The sequence below is a fragment of the Amaranthus tricolor genome, chromosome 4 (genome assembly GCF_026212465.1).
Source record: "Amaranthus tricolor cultivar Red isolate AtriRed21 chromosome 4, ASM2621246v1, whole genome shotgun sequence".
In the NCBI taxonomy this organism is placed as follows: Eukaryota; Viridiplantae; Streptophyta; class Magnoliopsida; order Caryophyllales; family Amaranthaceae; genus Amaranthus; species Amaranthus tricolor.
In genome coordinates this window covers 32,621,834-32,640,346 of record NC_080050.1, presented here as the reverse complement: position 1 = coordinate 32,640,346, position 18,513 = coordinate 32,621,834, and the positions used below count along the sequence as shown (strand labels likewise).

At 31.6% G+C, this 18,513-nt stretch overlaps 2 protein-coding genes and 1 pseudogene across 3 annotated transcripts; all 3 read right to left on the bottom strand.

The window, feature by feature from the left end:
- Positions 1-847: 847 nt before the first annotated feature.
- On the bottom strand, positions 848-4,402 carry LOC130810969 (protein NUCLEAR FUSION DEFECTIVE 4-like; annotated as a pseudogene).
- Positions 4,403-5,637: 1,235 nt separating this feature from the next.
- Positions 5,638-9,276, bottom strand: LOC130810599 (U-box domain-containing protein 15). The gene is made up of 4 exons (XM_057676717.1): positions 8,823-9,276; positions 8,488-8,604; positions 7,162-7,599; positions 5,638-6,883 (listed from the first exon to the last, which is right to left on the bottom strand). The coding sequence occupies exons 1-4, from the start codon at positions 9,225-9,227 to the stop codon at positions 5,801-5,803; spliced, it is 2,043 nt and encodes a 680-aa protein (XP_057532700.1). The 5' UTR covers positions 9,228-9,276; the 3' UTR covers positions 5,638-5,800.
- Positions 9,277-10,311: 1,035 nt separating this feature from the next.
- Positions 10,312-14,586, bottom strand: LOC130810634 (formate dehydrogenase, mitochondrial). Of its 2 annotated transcripts, none has more exons than XM_057676767.1 (7): positions 14,450-14,586; positions 12,666-12,770; positions 12,358-12,529; positions 11,529-12,069; positions 11,307-11,431; positions 10,781-10,893; positions 10,312-10,668 (listed from the first exon to the last, which is right to left on the bottom strand). In XM_057676767.1, the coding sequence occupies exons 2-7, from the start codon at positions 12,747-12,749 to the stop codon at positions 10,555-10,557; spliced, it is 1,149 nt and encodes a 382-aa protein (XP_057532750.1). In that variant the 5' UTR covers positions 12,750-12,770; positions 14,450-14,586; the 3' UTR covers positions 10,312-10,554. The 2 variants fall into 2 exon arrangements, with proteins under 2 accessions (XP_057532750.1, XP_057532751.1); XM_057676768.1 differs by having other exon boundaries at positions 14,364-14,467.
- Positions 14,587-18,513: the final 3,927 nt, after the last annotated feature.

Here is an 18,513-nt window from a genome sequence, read left to right as displayed (position 1 = left end):
GGGCTTGTTGTGCCTCTGTCGTTCATTCCAAGGAGAAGATATATAAATACAGTTTCTTAGGATCAATTTAGGTATAGAATATTCTAGTCAACCCTATAATCAAGGAGTAAATATCACAATTATCTCCTAGAATAATATCTTCCTAATAATAGTTCAATAATATTCTTTGCATATTCCTAACAATAATCTAAGTTTCAAACTTATTTCAAAAGTAAGCGTGAAATTCCCAAAACTGAGGTTTGGGGCTGTTCGCAGTTACTAACTGCGAACAGGTCAAAAAAGACAAAATAGTTGTTCGCAGTTAGTAACTGCAAACAGCTTTTTGACCTGTTTTGACCTGTTCACAGTTAGTAACTGCGAACAGCATACTCCACAAAAACAGGTCAAAATAGTTGTTCGCAGTTACCAGTTAGTAACTGCGAACAGCTATTTTATTTTTTATGGCTGTTTGCAGTTACAAACTGCGAACAGCACCAAACCATAGGTTTGGATTTTCACGCTTACTTTTGAAAATAGTTTGATACTTAGTTTGTTTAATTAATTTTTTTAGCCTACATTTTTCAAATTTTCACGAATCTAAAGAATAATTAATGATGTTTTACCCATAATAAAGCCTCAAGCTTTGTAACAAATTTGAACAAATAATCCTTTATTCTTCAAAGATTATAGCAAAAATATGTCTCTAAATTACTTTTTGTTGTGTTTGAAAATAAATATTTCATTTCAAATTATGAATTTTAATTATGAAATCATAAATAAAGAATCTGAGAATGATAAAGTGTTGAAAATTTTTTATTCACCAAATAATGAGCCAATTTTAGATTTCTAAATCGTTTCCAAACATATACTACCCATACAAGTAAGTGATTCTTCTTCTTTTCTTATTTGCACATTGAATTAAATCAGCCATCAATGGCCTTACCATCTTAGCTTGCTCCTCGGCATAGTAGTCGTATATTCGACTAGCCAAACCACTCGAGAAAACGAGAGAGCCAGTAGGCACTGCAAGCGTAACAAGATTAAACAAAGCACCAAAGCTTTTCAAGCCAAACATCTCTGAAACTGCAGCTGGTGCAACTCCCCAGTGCGCTCCAAAGGCAAATGAACTAAGCATTGTTAATGTATAAATTGCTGCCGGCCATCCCGTGGCGTAGTATAAGAGTCCGATTCCTTGGATGACTTGTACCATGGCCAAAGCCACAAGCCTAGGGTACGCGTAGTTTCTGAAAAAAGACACAAATGTCGTATAAAATATTTTTAGTTCAGTTCAATTTAATAATGACCATAACAACAAGCCTATGGTACTTGTCTCATGACAAACCCTTGATCAATGAATAATTTAACCCATATGATCCCACCTCGAACAATTAGAGAGAGGTTAATTAACATATAAATTTGATGGGCTGCTCTTATTACCACTTGATTTTAGGATGAACCTCATTGGGTTTGTGTGTAGCAACTCTTTTCTTATGCAGGTCTTGTTGTGTACAAGCCTGTTAACAAATTTATCATGGTATCAGAGCTCACATGTGAGGGGGAATATTGGAATAAATAACTCATATATGATTCCACATTGAACAATTAGAGGGAAGTTCACTAACATATTAAGCTTGATGGGCTACTCCTATAACCAATTGTTTTTAGGATGAAACCTCATCATATTAATTTATGTAATGCCAACTCTCCTCTTATGCGAGTTTTGTCGTGTACAAACAAGTTAACAAATTTATTAAAAACCAAGACTAACTTGAACTATTTCTGAGAAGTATCCACTAACAACACGACCAAGAAAGTAACAAATGCAAACGATTGATACGAAGACTCAAGTATTGGAATACCCAAGCGATTCACAAATTTGGCCCATGTTATCCATGATTGTTATGCCACATCCGGAACCTAGGACAAGAGAAATAAACATAAGCCAAAACTCTGTCTTTAATAGAGTTTCCTTAAAGGTGTGATCTTCTCCTAGTTTTGGAACTTTTTTCCCCTTCTCATCTTCACTAATGACAATTTGATTTTCTTCGAGTGTATAATTTCTTGACTCGGGTAAAAGGTTCTCTGCGATAAGATCACACACTTTCGAAGAAAGTGTCAATGTAATAGGCACAATTATAGGGCAAACCGATATTATGAGCAAGATTATGGAACACAATATGATTAATGATTGGCTCATATAATCTTCAAGAAACAAGGAAGCTATTAAAAAACCAGCCAAAAGAGGCAAATTCCACAGACAAAAGAGAAGCTTAACTTATCAGAATGGCGAACATTAAACTAAGAACGAGGATTGATGGACCAACTGCTATTGTTAATATGAGTGACGGGCGATTAGAAGAGCTAAACATGTGATACATTTGGCTTAAAATTGCTCCGCTCAAGCAAGAAAATCCCAACAGAATCCCACGGTTATCAGTTTAGTTTAGCACACATGAAACTACTGCCGCTGTGTTATAGTAAGTCTCTCCATTGGTTCCCACAAATATAGCAATACAACGCTGCAAAATTTGGAAAGGATGTGGTTAGCAATAGTTTATCCTACTTCGATAAATTAAAAATGTTTTGCATGTTGGAAAAATAACTCACATGTGATCCTACATCGGATAATTAGAGCTCATCGAATTTATGCGCTGTGAAAACGACGATGTATTAGAGTTCGAACAATGTGTTTCAAACTCTAATATTGCCAAGATCGAATGTATGAAGTTTAGCGACAAACAAATTACGATATCAATGATATCGATGTTTGTAGTAAAAAGTAAAGCAATAAAACGACACAAAGATTTAACGAGGTTCACCCAACTTAAGCTACGTCCTCCGGTGTGTAGTATCTCTTATATTATCAAAAGGAGTTCAAAGAACTCTCAAATATAGAGAATTACAATAGAAGAGATATAGGCTAGTGTTTGGCTTGGGATGTATTTTGTGGATTTATCACAATGTGATTGAGAGCTCTCTATTTATAGGAGAGGTCATACTAAGTTACATTAAGTATATTAAAGCTATGAATAAATGATAATAAAATATCTCCAAGAACTTGAAGAGTCAAAAACAACATCTTAGGAGTATCAGAAACATCGCTCGACCAAAGCAGAGGTCTCGCTCGCTCGAGCGAGATACAGGAAGTGTCTGTCTGCATTCTGTCTGCTCGCTCGACCTATCCTGAAGCTCGCTCGACCTATCCTGAAGCTCGCTCGGTCGAGCGGCACTTCAGAGGGCTTCTTGAATTAAACCTTTGCACTTCTTCATTAAGTCCCATAACTCCCATGAGTAACTCATTAATTCATACTTTAATCATCATCATAAACCACAATCATCAAGACTCATCTTAATACACCCATTCATGACATAATTATGGGATTCCATCCCAAAAGTCACCACATGAATGCACACACCAAATGTGCACTCAAGTCACACCAATCATAACACGCTGACATATAAGCTTAATGGGCTACTCCTCCAATTATCTATTTGTTTTAGGATGAAACCTCATCGAATTTATGCGCTGCTAACTCTCTTCTTATGAGGGTTATTGTGTAAAGCCCATTAAATAATTTTATCAATGTACATTTTATAAGTTATTAGAGCTCTTTCTAATTTCTTCCAATTCCATATGGTTTTAGGATTGTATTTCATTGGTCCAAATATGTGTATTTCATAATTTTCCGATTATATACTACATTCACGATAAGTCAAACCCCATATCATAGATGAAAGAAACAAAATTCCGATAGAAAATTGAAAAAAATAGAAGGCAAAAATGTAAAGAACTTACCACCCACAAAGGTAAGCTAGTCCATTGATTGGAGATAATCAACCAGAGAAATCCATACCCAAAAAAGTTATGCAAAACCCCAATGAGTAAAACAGCCCAGAATGGCAAAATTTCAGACAAAGCACCAGCAGTAAATCCAAGACATTCTCCCATGTTTTTAGGTAAACCCAAGTATGAAATTTGCTTCTGGTTAAATCCCATAGTACCCTTAATTATCGGGGATATGCTTCCAAATAAATACCCAACTCCTGCTCCTGATTGTACCCACATTGAAGCTACAAATACAAGCCATCTATTATTGAAAAATGCCCTTAATCCTTATGTATTTGTCACCATTTCTGACACAAAAATTTATCAAATTAATCGAAACCAAGTATGACTTGAATAACTTGAATATAAAAATTAAAATAAATTGTTGAAATACTTACAATCAAACAATAATAAAAATTAACTCGAACCTATATATTATATCTGAAACTCGACCCCAAAATTTACCTTAATAGAAGGTGATGAGAGAATTATATTATATTTATTTATAATGCCTAGAATATATCTATCTCCTAAGCTTCTCTATGAAATTAATGCATTTTATTTACTTCCAAACTTGTTTAGGAAACTTATCATCATGATTCATGATATATAATTTCTGGTTTAAACTAAATTTTGGTTTTTGTTATTTTCTGTGTTATATTCATTCAATTGTAATGGTGTTTATTTATACAAGAATTCAAAGAATCTGCTTGAAGTAACTGCTTCTAATAAGCAACTGCTCTTGGTAACTGCTATAATACTTACCTATACTATATAACTGTAGTACATGTAACTGCTATACACAATCTAACAATATATATGTATAAGATAATGAGCTAATAAGCATATATTAATTAATAGAAAGATCTTTAGTATTGATCACTTCATTGAATTAAAAATTGTAATTTCTTTTCCATATGATGCAGCCACGCAAGTTTTACTAGTTCCTACTTTTTTTTTTTTTTTATGTTTATGAGCCTATCACAAGGATCGAATGATGTGTATAATAATCATGAGTATATTAATATTCGGATAATTTTACATTTTCACACTCATAAAGCGAGCAAAAATTTTAATTTAAAAATATACTTAATCAGTTGAAATAAACAAATCAATTCTTCCTTGCTTATTTTAAAAAATATTAATTAAAATATAAAAGAAAAAAATTTTAAAAATAAGAAAATGACTCTAAGTGCACGTTTTGAGCTGAAATTATATATATATATATATATATATATATATATATATATATATATATATATATATATATATATATATATATATATATATATATATATATATATATATATATATACTCTATTGGCCATAACTTTTTATAAGAAAATCACATCAATCCATTTACGCGACTCTACCGCAATTTAATCACATATTTTATAAGTGTGACATTATATTTTATTTATTTTTATTATATTGTATGATATTTTAAAATGATACATAAGTTTTAGAAAAACTTACATTTCAAGTATAGATTATGTCTAATGGCTCTAGCATTACCCCATAAACATCAAAATAACTTAGTTAATTAAGATGTTAGCATTTGAAGTTTCAATTTAAATTCATTCACGTATTAAAACAATATCAAGAACAAATTTATTATATAGAACAAAGATAGAGGATTGAGCTATACCATATTGAAAAGAACTACACTAATTTAAACATATTTGTACAAGGTTACAATCTTTATTACATTGAAGGATCAATTTAAAACATCCTTTTAATTAATTATTATTATATTGTATATAAACGATTAGTTGATCTATCTTAGTGAGAATCTATTAGTGACTGTCCCTACAATAAAATATTAATATTAATCAAGATCTAATTAAACATATTTATACAAGCTAAGCTATACTTGCTTTTTACAATCAATAATAATAAACAAAAAATTATCAACATCTTTTTGCGCTATACAGAGGTGAAATTGCTTACATCTGACCCTGTAACCTTCTTAAACAGACTCGAGAGTGTATATCATCAAGGAATTTGTTCATATTGACGCATAAGTTGCAAAATAGAACAAGCCTTTCTTTGAGCTCTATTAGTCCCACTTTGAGAAATATCAACCAAATACTCATAGACTCCAAATTGAAGAGCAGCAAGCAAAAAAGATGATCCACCATTTAACCCTAATTCAAGCAAAAGTGCAACCGCCCCTTCTTTATTCTTAGGTGTAACATCATGATCATCACCACCTATAAACTCAATTAAACTTTGTATAAATGTAAGTTGGCCTATTTCTTGCCTTCCTTGAGGATGAGAAGCAATAAGCAATAAAATCGACAACGCTTCATCGATCATTCCAAGCTCGGAATCATCGATCAAACCCAATAACGGTGTTACAATCCCAGCTTCAATAGCTCGAGATTTATTCATCGAGTTTAAACACAGGTTAAAAAGCGCGGTTGCAGCATCTCTTTTGCCTCGAACCGTGCCTTTTTCTAATAAGTTAACTAATGGTGGAATCCCATCATATAATCCAATTATGACCTTATTTTCATCTAACATAGATAGACTAAACAAAGTTGCAGCAGCATTTTCCTTAGCTCCTACATTACCATTCAAAAGGACTTGTATAATTGTAGGAATTGCACCATTTTGTGTTATAACCTTCTTGTTAGTAACATCAATTGATAAGTTCAATAATGTTGTGACCGAATGTTCTTTGATCTTCGAGTCTTTCGATTTTAAAAGTTCGATTAAGGGTGGAATACCGCGGCTTTCTGCTATTAGGATTCTGTTTTCGGGGCTTTCCTTAGACAATAATCGAAGCTTATGGACAGCTTCTCGTTGGGCTTCCACGCAAAACGACGACAGATTTTCAATTAGTGTCATTACATTCGATTTGTGTTCAGCTGAAGATGCGGTTGCTGTTGCTGTTGCTGTTGAATCGTCTTTTCTTCGCATCACTTCGACCTTGTTCTTCTCGCACCATTGCATGATCAGGTTCTTTAGTGCATAATTTGGTGCTATTGATAGATGTTCTAATACTTGTCCTGTTTTTGGACATGTTCTGTGATTTGATTCTAGCCATTTCTGGATGCTTTCTCGTTCATATGTCTGTTATTACACAACAAAACACCTTTCATTAGCTCGTGTAATAGATTTTAATGATATCATATAAGGGTATAGACAGTTAGCCATGTGAGTAGCTGTTTTGTTGGAAAACACAAGGTAAAAACACTTCATAAGCCAAGAAGATATATACTATTTCAAAACCATAGGGAAACAAGAGGAAGGACTCTAACAACTTATGAAGTGTGTACACTATCTTTTAATTCATCAATTTGGGACAAACCATTTCAACATTTTGACTCAAGGATGTAATTATTAGTTACCTGTCCAGTGGAAACAATAACAGGATCAGTCATAATTTCCAAAGTGATTGGACAAAGAAATTCTTGAGGGGTTTCTATATTAGGACTCTTGATAGTCTGTGGTTTTATGGGCTTATTTGTAGCAGAATCATCATTAATCATGGCATTAGTTTCATCTATTCCAGCAATTTGTTTGAATTTGTTAAGCAAATCTAAGATAAGTTGCATATGTTCTTCAGCTCTTTTGTCCTTTGAAAGTCTTCTTACGGCTTTAGTTTCTTCTCTTAGTTCCTCTGGTGTCCCTAAATCAAGCTTTGTTGCTAGTCTTTCCATAATAGCAATGTCTGCATTCCTTCCATCTTCTTTACTAAAAACAATCATCATGTCCATTGCCAACTCCATATCTTGTGTGTCGGTTCTTCTCTTCGCTCTCTTGAGTTGTAGGCCCATCAGTTCCGTCTGTTCATATATAAACGCAATCATACATAGTTTTCAATACATCATGCAACATATCTTAGAGTTTCAACTATTAGTTTAAACGTTTGATTGAGTTAGTTTTCAATACATCATGCAACATGTCTTAGATTACTGATGTCCTCTTAGTTTACCTTTTAGTGTCCTTAACCTCTTATTTTTATCGTTTCCTTTCTTTTAGTTCTTTGTTTTCTTTTTGTAGTGGTTCTACTTTTATTTTATAGGCCTTTAAGTTAACTTTCACGTGTAATCACGTCTCTTTATCTTCCTCGAGCCGGGGGACTCCTTTGACCGCGCTCTCCTTTATGGAAATGAGTTGCCGCCGTCTTTTTCTCCTCAGACCCTGGCCTTAGTTTTTCTATGAGCGGAATATACTGGGTAGGATGATAGTGATGTTTGATTGAGTTAGTTTTTTGACATGGTATCAGAGTTAACACAATAGAAGTATATTGCATGTCTTAGAGCTTTAAACATAAATTAATGTTTTTAACTGAGTTGGTTCTTTGATGTTAATCTTAGTCACAAAATAAACCAAGCAACATGAAGTGATGCAAGCAAACTTCGATCTGCATGGACATGCAAAAGTATTGTGACCAATGTCACATAATTATATTCACCTTCTGAGCTCGTGATGTGCTCAAAATGATCCTAAAATAGCCCAAAATTGACCCATAAGTTGTTTGTTTTGATTCGCAATTCGCAAGGAGATTAGTAAAGCATGTGACAGTGATTATGACTTAGAGCAACAATGAAGTAATGAACCAAAACCATATATATGTGATTCGACCAAACATCCAATTTGACATCTCTAAATCGTACATGATAATAAAAACTCAAATCTAATTCAATTTTTGTACACATAATAATATTTACCTGTTCTTTGACCTCATCTGATATGTTGAGATCGTCAAAGGGAATATCATCCACAGCTTGGCTTAATTTAGCATTAACAGAATTGAACATACGCGTAATTGCCTCACGTTCAAGTGCCTAACAACATATACATATACATATACATATACATCATACAATAACAAGATCGAGCAACGAGCAATATCATATATATTCTTATAAGGCGTAAATGTACAATACATATATGATAAATAATGCTCGATACATATGCGTTGTCCATTACCCAATACGAATATACGATTGCTCTAAATCTCGAGTTTATGATTAAAAAAAAAAAACGAATTAATTAGGCTAACCAGATATATCTTGCTACCCATAGCACACGTCTTTAGCAATTTTTTAGCATGTAAAAGAGCTTTTCTCAAATTACATAAACAAAGATGAGTTGAATCAAGAAGAGGAGCATTAGTCTCTTTAATCTCTTGTATAAGAAGATGTAATAACTTAATTCTACGTACAAGATTTTGGCTTTCTTTCTTTTGATTAGTTCTATAATCACCAATTAATCCAATTGATTCTATTAATACCTCTAAATCATGAATTATATCTCTACCTTCTTTTGGTGTTATTATCATAAAATTATCCTCCTCAACCAAAATTATTTCTTCTTGATTCCCATTATTTTTTAAGTCTCCTATCCCATTGGGAATTGGACTATTTAGGCTTAGATTTTGTATTGATTTTGATTTCTTTGATAACATGATCTTGTTGATGAGTTATGGGGAATTAAAATTTTATTGAAGGTTGTTTTTTTTTTGTTATTTTTGATGGAATAAATCATAAAATATAGAGAATTTTCAAAGAAAATGGAATAATAAGGCTATGAGCTTAATTATTCTAATTTTAAAATGGTTGAGGAAGATAAAGTTTAAGCTGTAATTTCGGTTGTATTCATTAATAGTATTTTTAAATGATTTTGTAACGGTATTTGTTAACAAAATAGAAAACAAAATAAAATATATTTCGAAATTTATGCTTTTTTAGTAATATAGTCAATGCTCACTTTATAAATTGATTTATATTTCTATTAATGAACACTTAGAGGGTGTTTGTTTGCAAAATTTTTAAATAAATATAATTATTTTTGGATTTTAATGTGAGTTGTTAAAAGTGGAAAGAAGTTCCAATCTTTGCTTCTTTTATTAAAGTATAATAATTTACATAAATTTCATTAAATGAATTCAATACCATATTATATTTATAAAAGGTACTAAAAATTCAAATTCTAAATTAATTAAATCAAATAAAATTTTTCTTCTGTGCAAATAATATTATTGTAGTGATTGAAAGTTTCTCATTCCATCTTTGTAATAAGAATTCGATTTTCACCAAGATTAATTTTCACTCACCTTTACCTGTAGAAAATTATTCTAACCAAGCAAGAAAAAAATATAGTTGTGATAATTAATGAGTGAGGAGGTTTCTTGTGTTTATTATTTGGCGATAAAATCGAACCCAAATTTCATGAGTCTTGGAACCAATCTATAGTCTATGCTACTGCCTACTCGTAATAACTTGAATTTGCCCTCGTGACTCTTTCGATTTTCGAGTTACATATGAATGTAGAGTGTTTGAGACACTTTGAGTAGAAAAGCTTATCTGCATATAGCTCGACAGCCTCATGGTCTCAAGAGTAGCAGCCCCTTAACTCATGCAAAACGTGATGGCAGGTTGGTAGTTTTTGTCGGCAAAAAGCTCATTCAATCGCAACTGGCTTTATCTCGAGGTTTTTTTATAAAGCTCAAAAAGCGTGCAGTTCATGGGTGTCACATTTCATCCTTGTAGTAACCGAAAAAGATAGATTTCATATATTTTGATATTAATATTCGAGTTTCAAGCAGAAATAAGAAATTTGCTTTTGTTTAATGCGTCGAAAGTCGAGACCTCAACATACAACACTCGAGCACACAAATAATCCTAATTTTTGAAGCTAACAATTAGGAATATTATTGTAAGATTGCACCATATTAACACCCCTGGTTATTCAAGTCGAACTAGGTGAAAGCATGTACTAAAACATACTTCTAATTAGCGGTATTGGGGTGCCAATTCACCCTCTTTCACAATGTAGTTCTGAGCAGGAAATTCTTCTCCTTTGAAGTAATTATCCAGCATGTCCTTAACACCAGCAGCATACCGTAACTGCACCATTTCATTTGACAAGTTTAAACCGGATTTTATGATTCATAAAAAGTGAACTCAGACAAAAGAATTTGGGTTTTGGTGGGTATATCCACACAAGAATCGAGATTACCTGTGCATCTATGGTTGTGCCGGATATGTGCGGAGTCATAGCATGGTTCGGCATGTATCGCCAAGGATGATCCTTTGGAGCTGGTTGGGGGTACCAAACATCTCCACTATATCCTGCATTCAAAAACTTACGATCATCACTCATCATGTTATATTGCCAATCGGAGAATTCAAATTGAAAGGCATAAATATCATGTATATGTTTTCCAAGGTAATGAAAAGATAATCGGTACTTGGCTTTTAAGCCAGCTGAAAAGGTGGCTTTTAAGCATAACCAAAAGACTACTCATAATAGTTAGCTTTTTGACTCATTTTTTTCTTCCTCTAATAAACCATCAATAGCCCAACAACTAACTAATATTCAATCATTTCCACAACTGGCTTAACAGCTACCAAATCAGCCAATACTTCTTACAGGTTAAACCAACCAACAGTTTTAGCAAACAACCATTTGCTAAACACGTCCTACATATCAAGCAAAATGGAACTTTATGATTTACTCGATAAAATATAGTTTTAGTATTTACCTGCAATGTGCCCAGTTGAACAAGCATCAATAACAGCTTGGGTATCCATAATTGCTCCTCGAGCATTATTAACAATAAGCACACCCTTTTTCATCTTTGCAATCAACTCCTTGTTGAACAATCCTCTGTATAGAAGTTTCGAAGTTAACTCAATGAATCCGACGAGTAGAAAACCAAGAGCTAAAGTCAATAAAAGTTAACTTAATGAATCCATCCACATACTTGGTTTTCTCGGTAAGAGGAGTATTTATGACAACAACATCACACTTTCCGAGCATCTTCACAAGATCTTCCTCATATGTTGCTCCCGTCTGGGTCTCTAATTCCGGATCCATCCTGATACGATCATGATAGAGAAGATTACAATTGAAAGGCTTCAACCTTTGAAGCAAAAGCTTGCCAATCCGCCCTGCACCAACAGTTCCGATGGTCTTGCCTTCAAGGTCATAAGATCTGTAAGCAATGCCAGCAACGTTCCACTCCCCACTTATCGCTTGATGATATCCCGGCACAAAGTTCCTGACGAGAATGAGGATCCTCATTAACTCATCTTCTGCGACAGAGACAGTATTACTTCCAGTCACCTCGGCAACTGTCAGACCAGCAGCTGCTGCAGCTTTCAGGTCGATGTGATCCGACCCAATTCCAGCAGTGAGCAATAGCTCCAAATTCTTTGCTCTTTTGATCCTTTCGGCCGTTACATAGGCAGGATGGAAAGGTGTTGATATGAGAACATGGAGATCAGGAATTTGCTTCTCGAGTTCTGCAATCAATATATTGGGGGTTTGAAATAGAGAAGAAGCGAAAATGAAAATAATATACTTTCTGGTAGACTGTCACATGATTTGCTAATCTTCTCACGAATCGCGAATCGAGAACCGCAAATTAAGGTTAGCTTTGGTCTATTTTTGAGGTATTGTGCGAATCATGTTTTACTTGTCGGGTTTTTTAGTCAGAAGCATAGCTAGCAAAAAAAAATTGAATACTTCGAATCAACTATTTACCACACAATCATGTTGTTATGATCATCGGCGATAATTAAACAACTAACCAGAATCTGGGCCATCTTTGTCATCGGTTACAATGTACTGGTGGCCCTGTGACTCCAGCCATCCACGTATTCCCAGTGAACCTTCCACACAGCCCACAAAGTTGGGATTCATTGATGCATACTCATTTGCTTTGTAGAAAACCCCTACAATCTTCTTGCTACTGGAAGATCCCTGTTCCAACGAGAGCAAGATGTAAGTCGTTACCATTGAAAAACAAGACTATTTGTGTAAGTCGTATGCATGATGTCAACCTATTATCAACAGAACATTTTGCAGAAAAAAAATGAAAAGTTGAGATATTGCTTACATGAAGATTTCTGGCAAAAGATGAAGATACTGAAGTAGCCTTAGTAGTCCTGATTGCGGATGCAATAGCACGTCTCATAGCCATCTTTGTCTCTGTTTCTTTTCCCTGTCATAAGTGACAATCAGATTTACAGAGCATGTGTCAAACTACTTATTAGCACCATATGCTAACTAGTAACTTATGCTTCTTAACCATTCAAGCTATAAGGGGGTCGTCTGGTAAGTGCTAACTAGTAACTTACGCTTCTTAACCATTCAAGCTATAAAGTGTGTTCGGCGTAATTATGGTTTGTTAAAGAATCAACTCAACCAATCATCTCCAAATTCAACGCGGAATGTTATAATAACCATGGGCACAATATGACTAGCAATCTTACATGCTTGATACTGATCTAGTAATAATCCTATAAAGCTGTACTTAAATCCACTTCCAAATAGCCAATATTCATCCCCAAATCAGAGCAACATGATGAATTTGTTATTGGTTCATAAGAGTAGAGTTGGCTGCACACAAACCAAATGCGGTTCATCCAAAAACCAATTGGTATTAAGAGAGTAACCCATCATGCTTATATGTTAATCAACATCTCTCTAATTTTTCGATGTGGGATCACATATGGGTTATTTTCCAACACAAAATATGTTTCTCATCACTCATTGGTTCATATAACACAAAAACATTGCTAGAGCCTTAATCCCAAAAGATTAGGGTCCGCTATGATTAGTTTTATTGTAACGGTTATTTTTAAAACAATTAAGTTAGATGCAATCATAAACATAAATGTATAAGGGTATTTTTTCCCTCATCCAAAAAACAGTCAATTAACAAGACATACCAAGCTTATTGAAACTTACAAGCTTGAGCTTATAAAACAACAAAGAAGCCAATGAACTCTCCAAGAACAGCCAATTATAACCATACAAATATACAATCCAAGAACATCAACTTAGGTGAATTCCCAACAACTTAAATGCTTATTGTTTCTAAAACTCTAGAATTACAACTTAAATTAATCAAAATATTTTATACTAGCAACAATTATTTGTGATAAATGTGGCTCCTTCCTAAGCACGATTTGAGGAGACGGGTGTACGACCTTACCCTCATAATGAAAAACAAGTTGTTTCAAATTGATCCCTTGATTACAAATAGGGGTGTTCAATGTGCCAGATATGAGCCGGGCCGGATTAGGGCCCTTTAAATTTAATTTGGGCTTTGCATGGGCCAGGCTTTCAAACATGATATGTTACTTCACATAAACAAAAACTACAAATGATTCAATAATCCATTTTACTATAAGAATTAGCTTAACATATTATATATGATGAAAATTTTACTGATCATGAGTTCTTACTACCGCTTTCTAGGGTCATAAACCCTAATTCTCCAAATTTACTCCCAATTTCATAACCCACCAAAATTAAAATTAGTAAGGTAAAAAAACTGTTGGACAAAAAAAGGCAATAATTTTGATCTTTTGTTAGTCCCAGAATTTCAAAGATACAAACTTGAATACAAAAATTACTGAAATTTGACAGACAGAAGGTACAAAGTGTTAATTCATGTAAACCAGAAAATTCAGATAGGAAAGAAATTAAAAATTCAGATTAAACAGAGAAAAATAGCAAAACATGTAAGAAAAATCAAAGGAAATAAATTGAAATTAACAAATAAAAATTAAGAGCAAGTAAATCAAACCTTAGAGTGTTCTAAATTACAAGTGTATAATTCAGATGGCCAAAATGAGATGAACAAATAAGAGAGAAAGAAAGAAAAAGACGGACCTGATTAGCAGACAGAGACAGGAAAATGAATGCATGAATTAGGACTGTATTAAGACAGTCACAAGATACTCCGTTACTCACCGTATTGAGGTGGGTCCACTATAACAATTAAACCAATCAAGATAAGGTCTTTTACTCTTTTCGTACTCCCTCCATTTTTTCAACGAATTTCCCAAAAAAAAATAATACGTCAGTTACTAAATTTCGCCATTCCTTTTCAATTTATTGTCATCGTCACCTCCTTCAAATAAAATTATAAATTTACCCCTGTTTTTTAAAAAATTATAATTTTACCACTCCCTACAAATTTCTTATTTATAATAATAATAATAATTATTATTATTATAATAATATTAATATTAATAATAATAATAATAATATCAATAACAACAATAATAATAATAATTAATTTTTTTATATTCTTCAAAAATTAATAATCATAACAGTAATAATAATAATAATAACAACAACAATAATAAAATTAAAAATAATTATTATTATTCAAAAAGAAAAAACAAATAAAATAAATGAATCGCCCAGAACCGGACGATTGGACCCCCGTTCAATCGCCCAGAACCGGGGTCCAATCGCCCAGTTTTGGGCGATTCAATTTTTTTTTCTTTTGGAAAATTTATAATAATAATAATAATAATAATAGTAATAATAATAATAATATAATAATAATAATAATAATAATATTATTATTATTATTATTATTAATAACAACAATAATAATACAATTAAAAATAAATTAAATATAATAATTAAACAAAAATAAAAATTTAATAATAATAATAATAACAATCACAATAATAATATATATCAACATAATCCAATCTTCAACAATCAGTGGTGAAAAATCAAAGCAAAAAGAAAAAAAAGAAAAATGGAAGATCAAGAAAATGAAACCGTAATTTTAAAGCTTTTGATTGATTTTTTATTTTTATTTTATTATTATTATTATTATTATTATTATTATTATTATTATTATTATTATTTAAGAGAACATAACAAAGTTAATAATATTATTATTGTTGTTATTAATATTAATATTATTATTATTATTATTATTATTATTATTATTATTATTATTATTATTATTATTATTATTATTATTATTATTGTTGTTGTTGTTGTTGTTATTATTATTATTATAAATTTTCGAAAAAAATGGAATCACCTAAAACCGGGTGATTCAATTTTTTTAAAAATTTTTTTTCTTTTTGAATAATTATTATTATTTATAATTTTATTATTGTTGTTATTATTATTATTATCACTGTTATTATTATTAATTTTATTTATATTCTTTTTGAAGAATATAAAAAAGTTAATTATTATTATTATTGTTGTTATTGATATTATTATTATTATTATTATTATTATTATTATTATTATTATTATTATAAATAAGAAATTTGTAGGGAGTGGCAAAGTTGTAATTTTTTTAAAATCAGGGGCAAATTTGTAATTTCATTTGGAAGGGGTGAGGATAAAATGAAAAGGTTGGCGAAGTTTAAGGATTGAAAAAAATATTTACGAAAATTTAGTCTAAAAAATTTTAGATGATAAATATATTATTTTATTAAAAATTAAATTTAATGGAGGAAAAATGAAAATAATAAATATTAAAAAATATTAGAAGAAGTGGCAAAATATAAAGACCACAATTATTAAAAAATATTTTTATAATGTTATTGGGAAACATGTGAAAGACCAAAAGCATTATAAAAATATTATAAGGAAGTTAATGAAAAATATGCGGGATCATAAGCAATATTAAAATTTTAAAATGAAGATGAGCAGTGTTATTTTTGTTTAAATAAATAAAAAAAATCTGTATAAGAATAAAAATGTAACCAAAAAAGGGCAAATGAGACCAATTTTAAGGAACGTAGGGAGTAATATGTTGGTGACAACACCTATAGATGTTTCATGTCAGCTCAAAATCGAATTTTATGTTTGTGTTGTTTTTATAAATTTATTTTTAAAAGTCAGATCAAATTGGGTTTGATTACATGATCAGATAATCATCAAACCATTGGATCTATTTTAAACACTTCTAGCTGCAATTCTTATGAGAGATTAATTTAGCTCATTAAGAAAACTAGGAAATCAACATAAAAAAATTGCACACTCTTCTGATCTTCCCCTATATTTCTCAAATTGTCATTTTAATCAATTTTTTTTTAATGTAATGTGTAGAATAAAAGATGAAACTACTTCAAATATAACACTCAATTAAATTTTTTCAACAAATTAAATTAACTCTGTTTTAAAGAGAAATGCAAAAACAAAATCAAAATCAACATACTTTCAAACGAAACAAATCAGAAAAAGAATACAGAGGAGTTACTTTGATAACAAAGGACAAGGCCTTTAATATATTTATGCGAGGGTTATACGAATTATTGAAGTTCACTATTAGTAAAAGTCATTGAAGAATTCTAAATGTAAAAGCTTTTTGCATTTAGAAAACCAAGTGATGGATCATTTATACTGAAAGGTTTCATGGAAAATTGTTACGATTGAACATATCATTACAATATTGTTGATGGTGAAAGCAACAGTTGTTATGCGTTTGTCCGAAAAAAAAGTGCATATGCTTTCCTGTCCGCAAAACAATGAGGAAAATCAATATGTGCCCATGGTGCATGATGCCGTAGCAAGTAGATTCCCAGATACGTACCACAACTTCTATCCACAAAATGATTTGCCCTACTAGGAGAAACATTCGCTTGTAGATTTATTACTGAAAAAGTCAAACCCTCATGCCATACAATTTTTCAACATGCTAAATGCTGCATTCAATTCACTATATTTTGGGTGCAGAATTTACTCTCAGATTTCGATAATAGGGAGAATGACGAATTTGAAGACAAATCATAATTTTTCAGAAAGGATGAACGACGAGTTTTGCACTGTGATGCAGGAGGCTGTATGAAAATCTAACTCAATGACATCTAGGTCTTTCGAAAAAAAGAACCAAATAGCGGAGCTTGGATTATTGTCTTCAGAAAGGATTGATTAATGCACTAACGGGTGCATGATCTACTAGGGTATGAGGTCATATCGCAAATGGTAAACGTTGTAAGAGATGTTCGACAATAAGGTGTGCTATAGACGATATATATTGAATATAGACGCATTCCAAGGAAACAATTAATATTTCTTCTCATAGCTCAAGATTATAATGATTGTACGTCTCTCAAGTTACTACTGCTATGAGATGAATGAGATGAAGAAAGTGTATGATCTGTTGTATGAAAATGGTGCGTGTAAATACAATGTGTATTATGGTCCGTGGACTGGAGGGTGGGAGAGAAACAATGCATTCTGGAATCTATTGTATTGGGAAACTAATAATAATACATTTAACATGAAATTACCAAAAACAACAAGTACTTATTTGAAAGTTATACTACATGGTTTCTTAACTTTTTAACTGTTTTAATTAGATAGACAACAATTCACTAATTTATATGATAGTTTAGAGATTTGTACAAATTGAGCTACATGATGTTTTTTCCCAAACTATTAAAATTGGTGAAAATATGATAAATATACCATTTATTTTGATACAAAACATTGCAATAGGCATAGATAGTCAATATATGTGGTCTTTTGAGCTAATAAATAAAGTGTTGTTCAGGGCCATTAAATTAGCATAATTACACTATTTCAATTGTCAACTAAAGTCAATAGTCAAATAAGATCACATCAGTCTATTATTATATAATTCAAAGTTACCAAAAAAATTTTAAAAAGCATTGTCGATCACGTAAAAAAGGTAGTGTTGCCACCAATAATTATCTCCAACTTATATCATCTTTATAAGCAAAATTACTATATAAACAAACAAATGATGGTATATTAAGCCCACAACCAATGGTATCTTTATAATTAAAAATAACAATGTGACAAAGGTTTTATTCTTATCGGCTATAAGAAAAATTATTCTTTTTTCTTGTTGTATAGATTCTTTAGCTTATCCTCGAAACAATAAAAGAATGGTAACGTGGATTTTATCAACACTTTTAACCTTAGCTCGAATCCTAGCCATC

Coding starts and splice junctions, on each gene's coding strand:
- LOC130810599 (XM_057676717.1), bottom strand. CDS start 9,227: ATGTTATCAAAGAAATCAAAATCAATACAAAATCTAAGCCTAAATAGT. Junction 8,605..8,822: donor TGGGTAGCAAGATATATCTG/GTTAGCCTAATT, acceptor ATATGTTGTTAG/GCACTTGAACGTGAGGCAAT. Junction 6,884..7,161: donor TTATTGTTTCCACTGGACAG/GTAACTAATAAT, acceptor GTGTAATAACAG/ACATATGAACGAGAAAGCAT.
- LOC130810634 (XM_057676767.1), bottom strand. CDS start 12,749: ATGGCTATGAGACGTGCTATTGCATCCGCAATCAGGACTACTAAGGCT. Junction 12,070..12,357: donor CAAAGATGGCCCAGATTCTG/GTTAGTTGTTTA, acceptor TATTGATTGCAG/AACTCGAGAAGCAAATTCCT. Junction 11,432..11,528: donor CCTCTTACCGAGAAAACCAA/GTATGTGGATGG, acceptor ACTTCTATACAG/AGGATTGTTCAACAAGGAGT.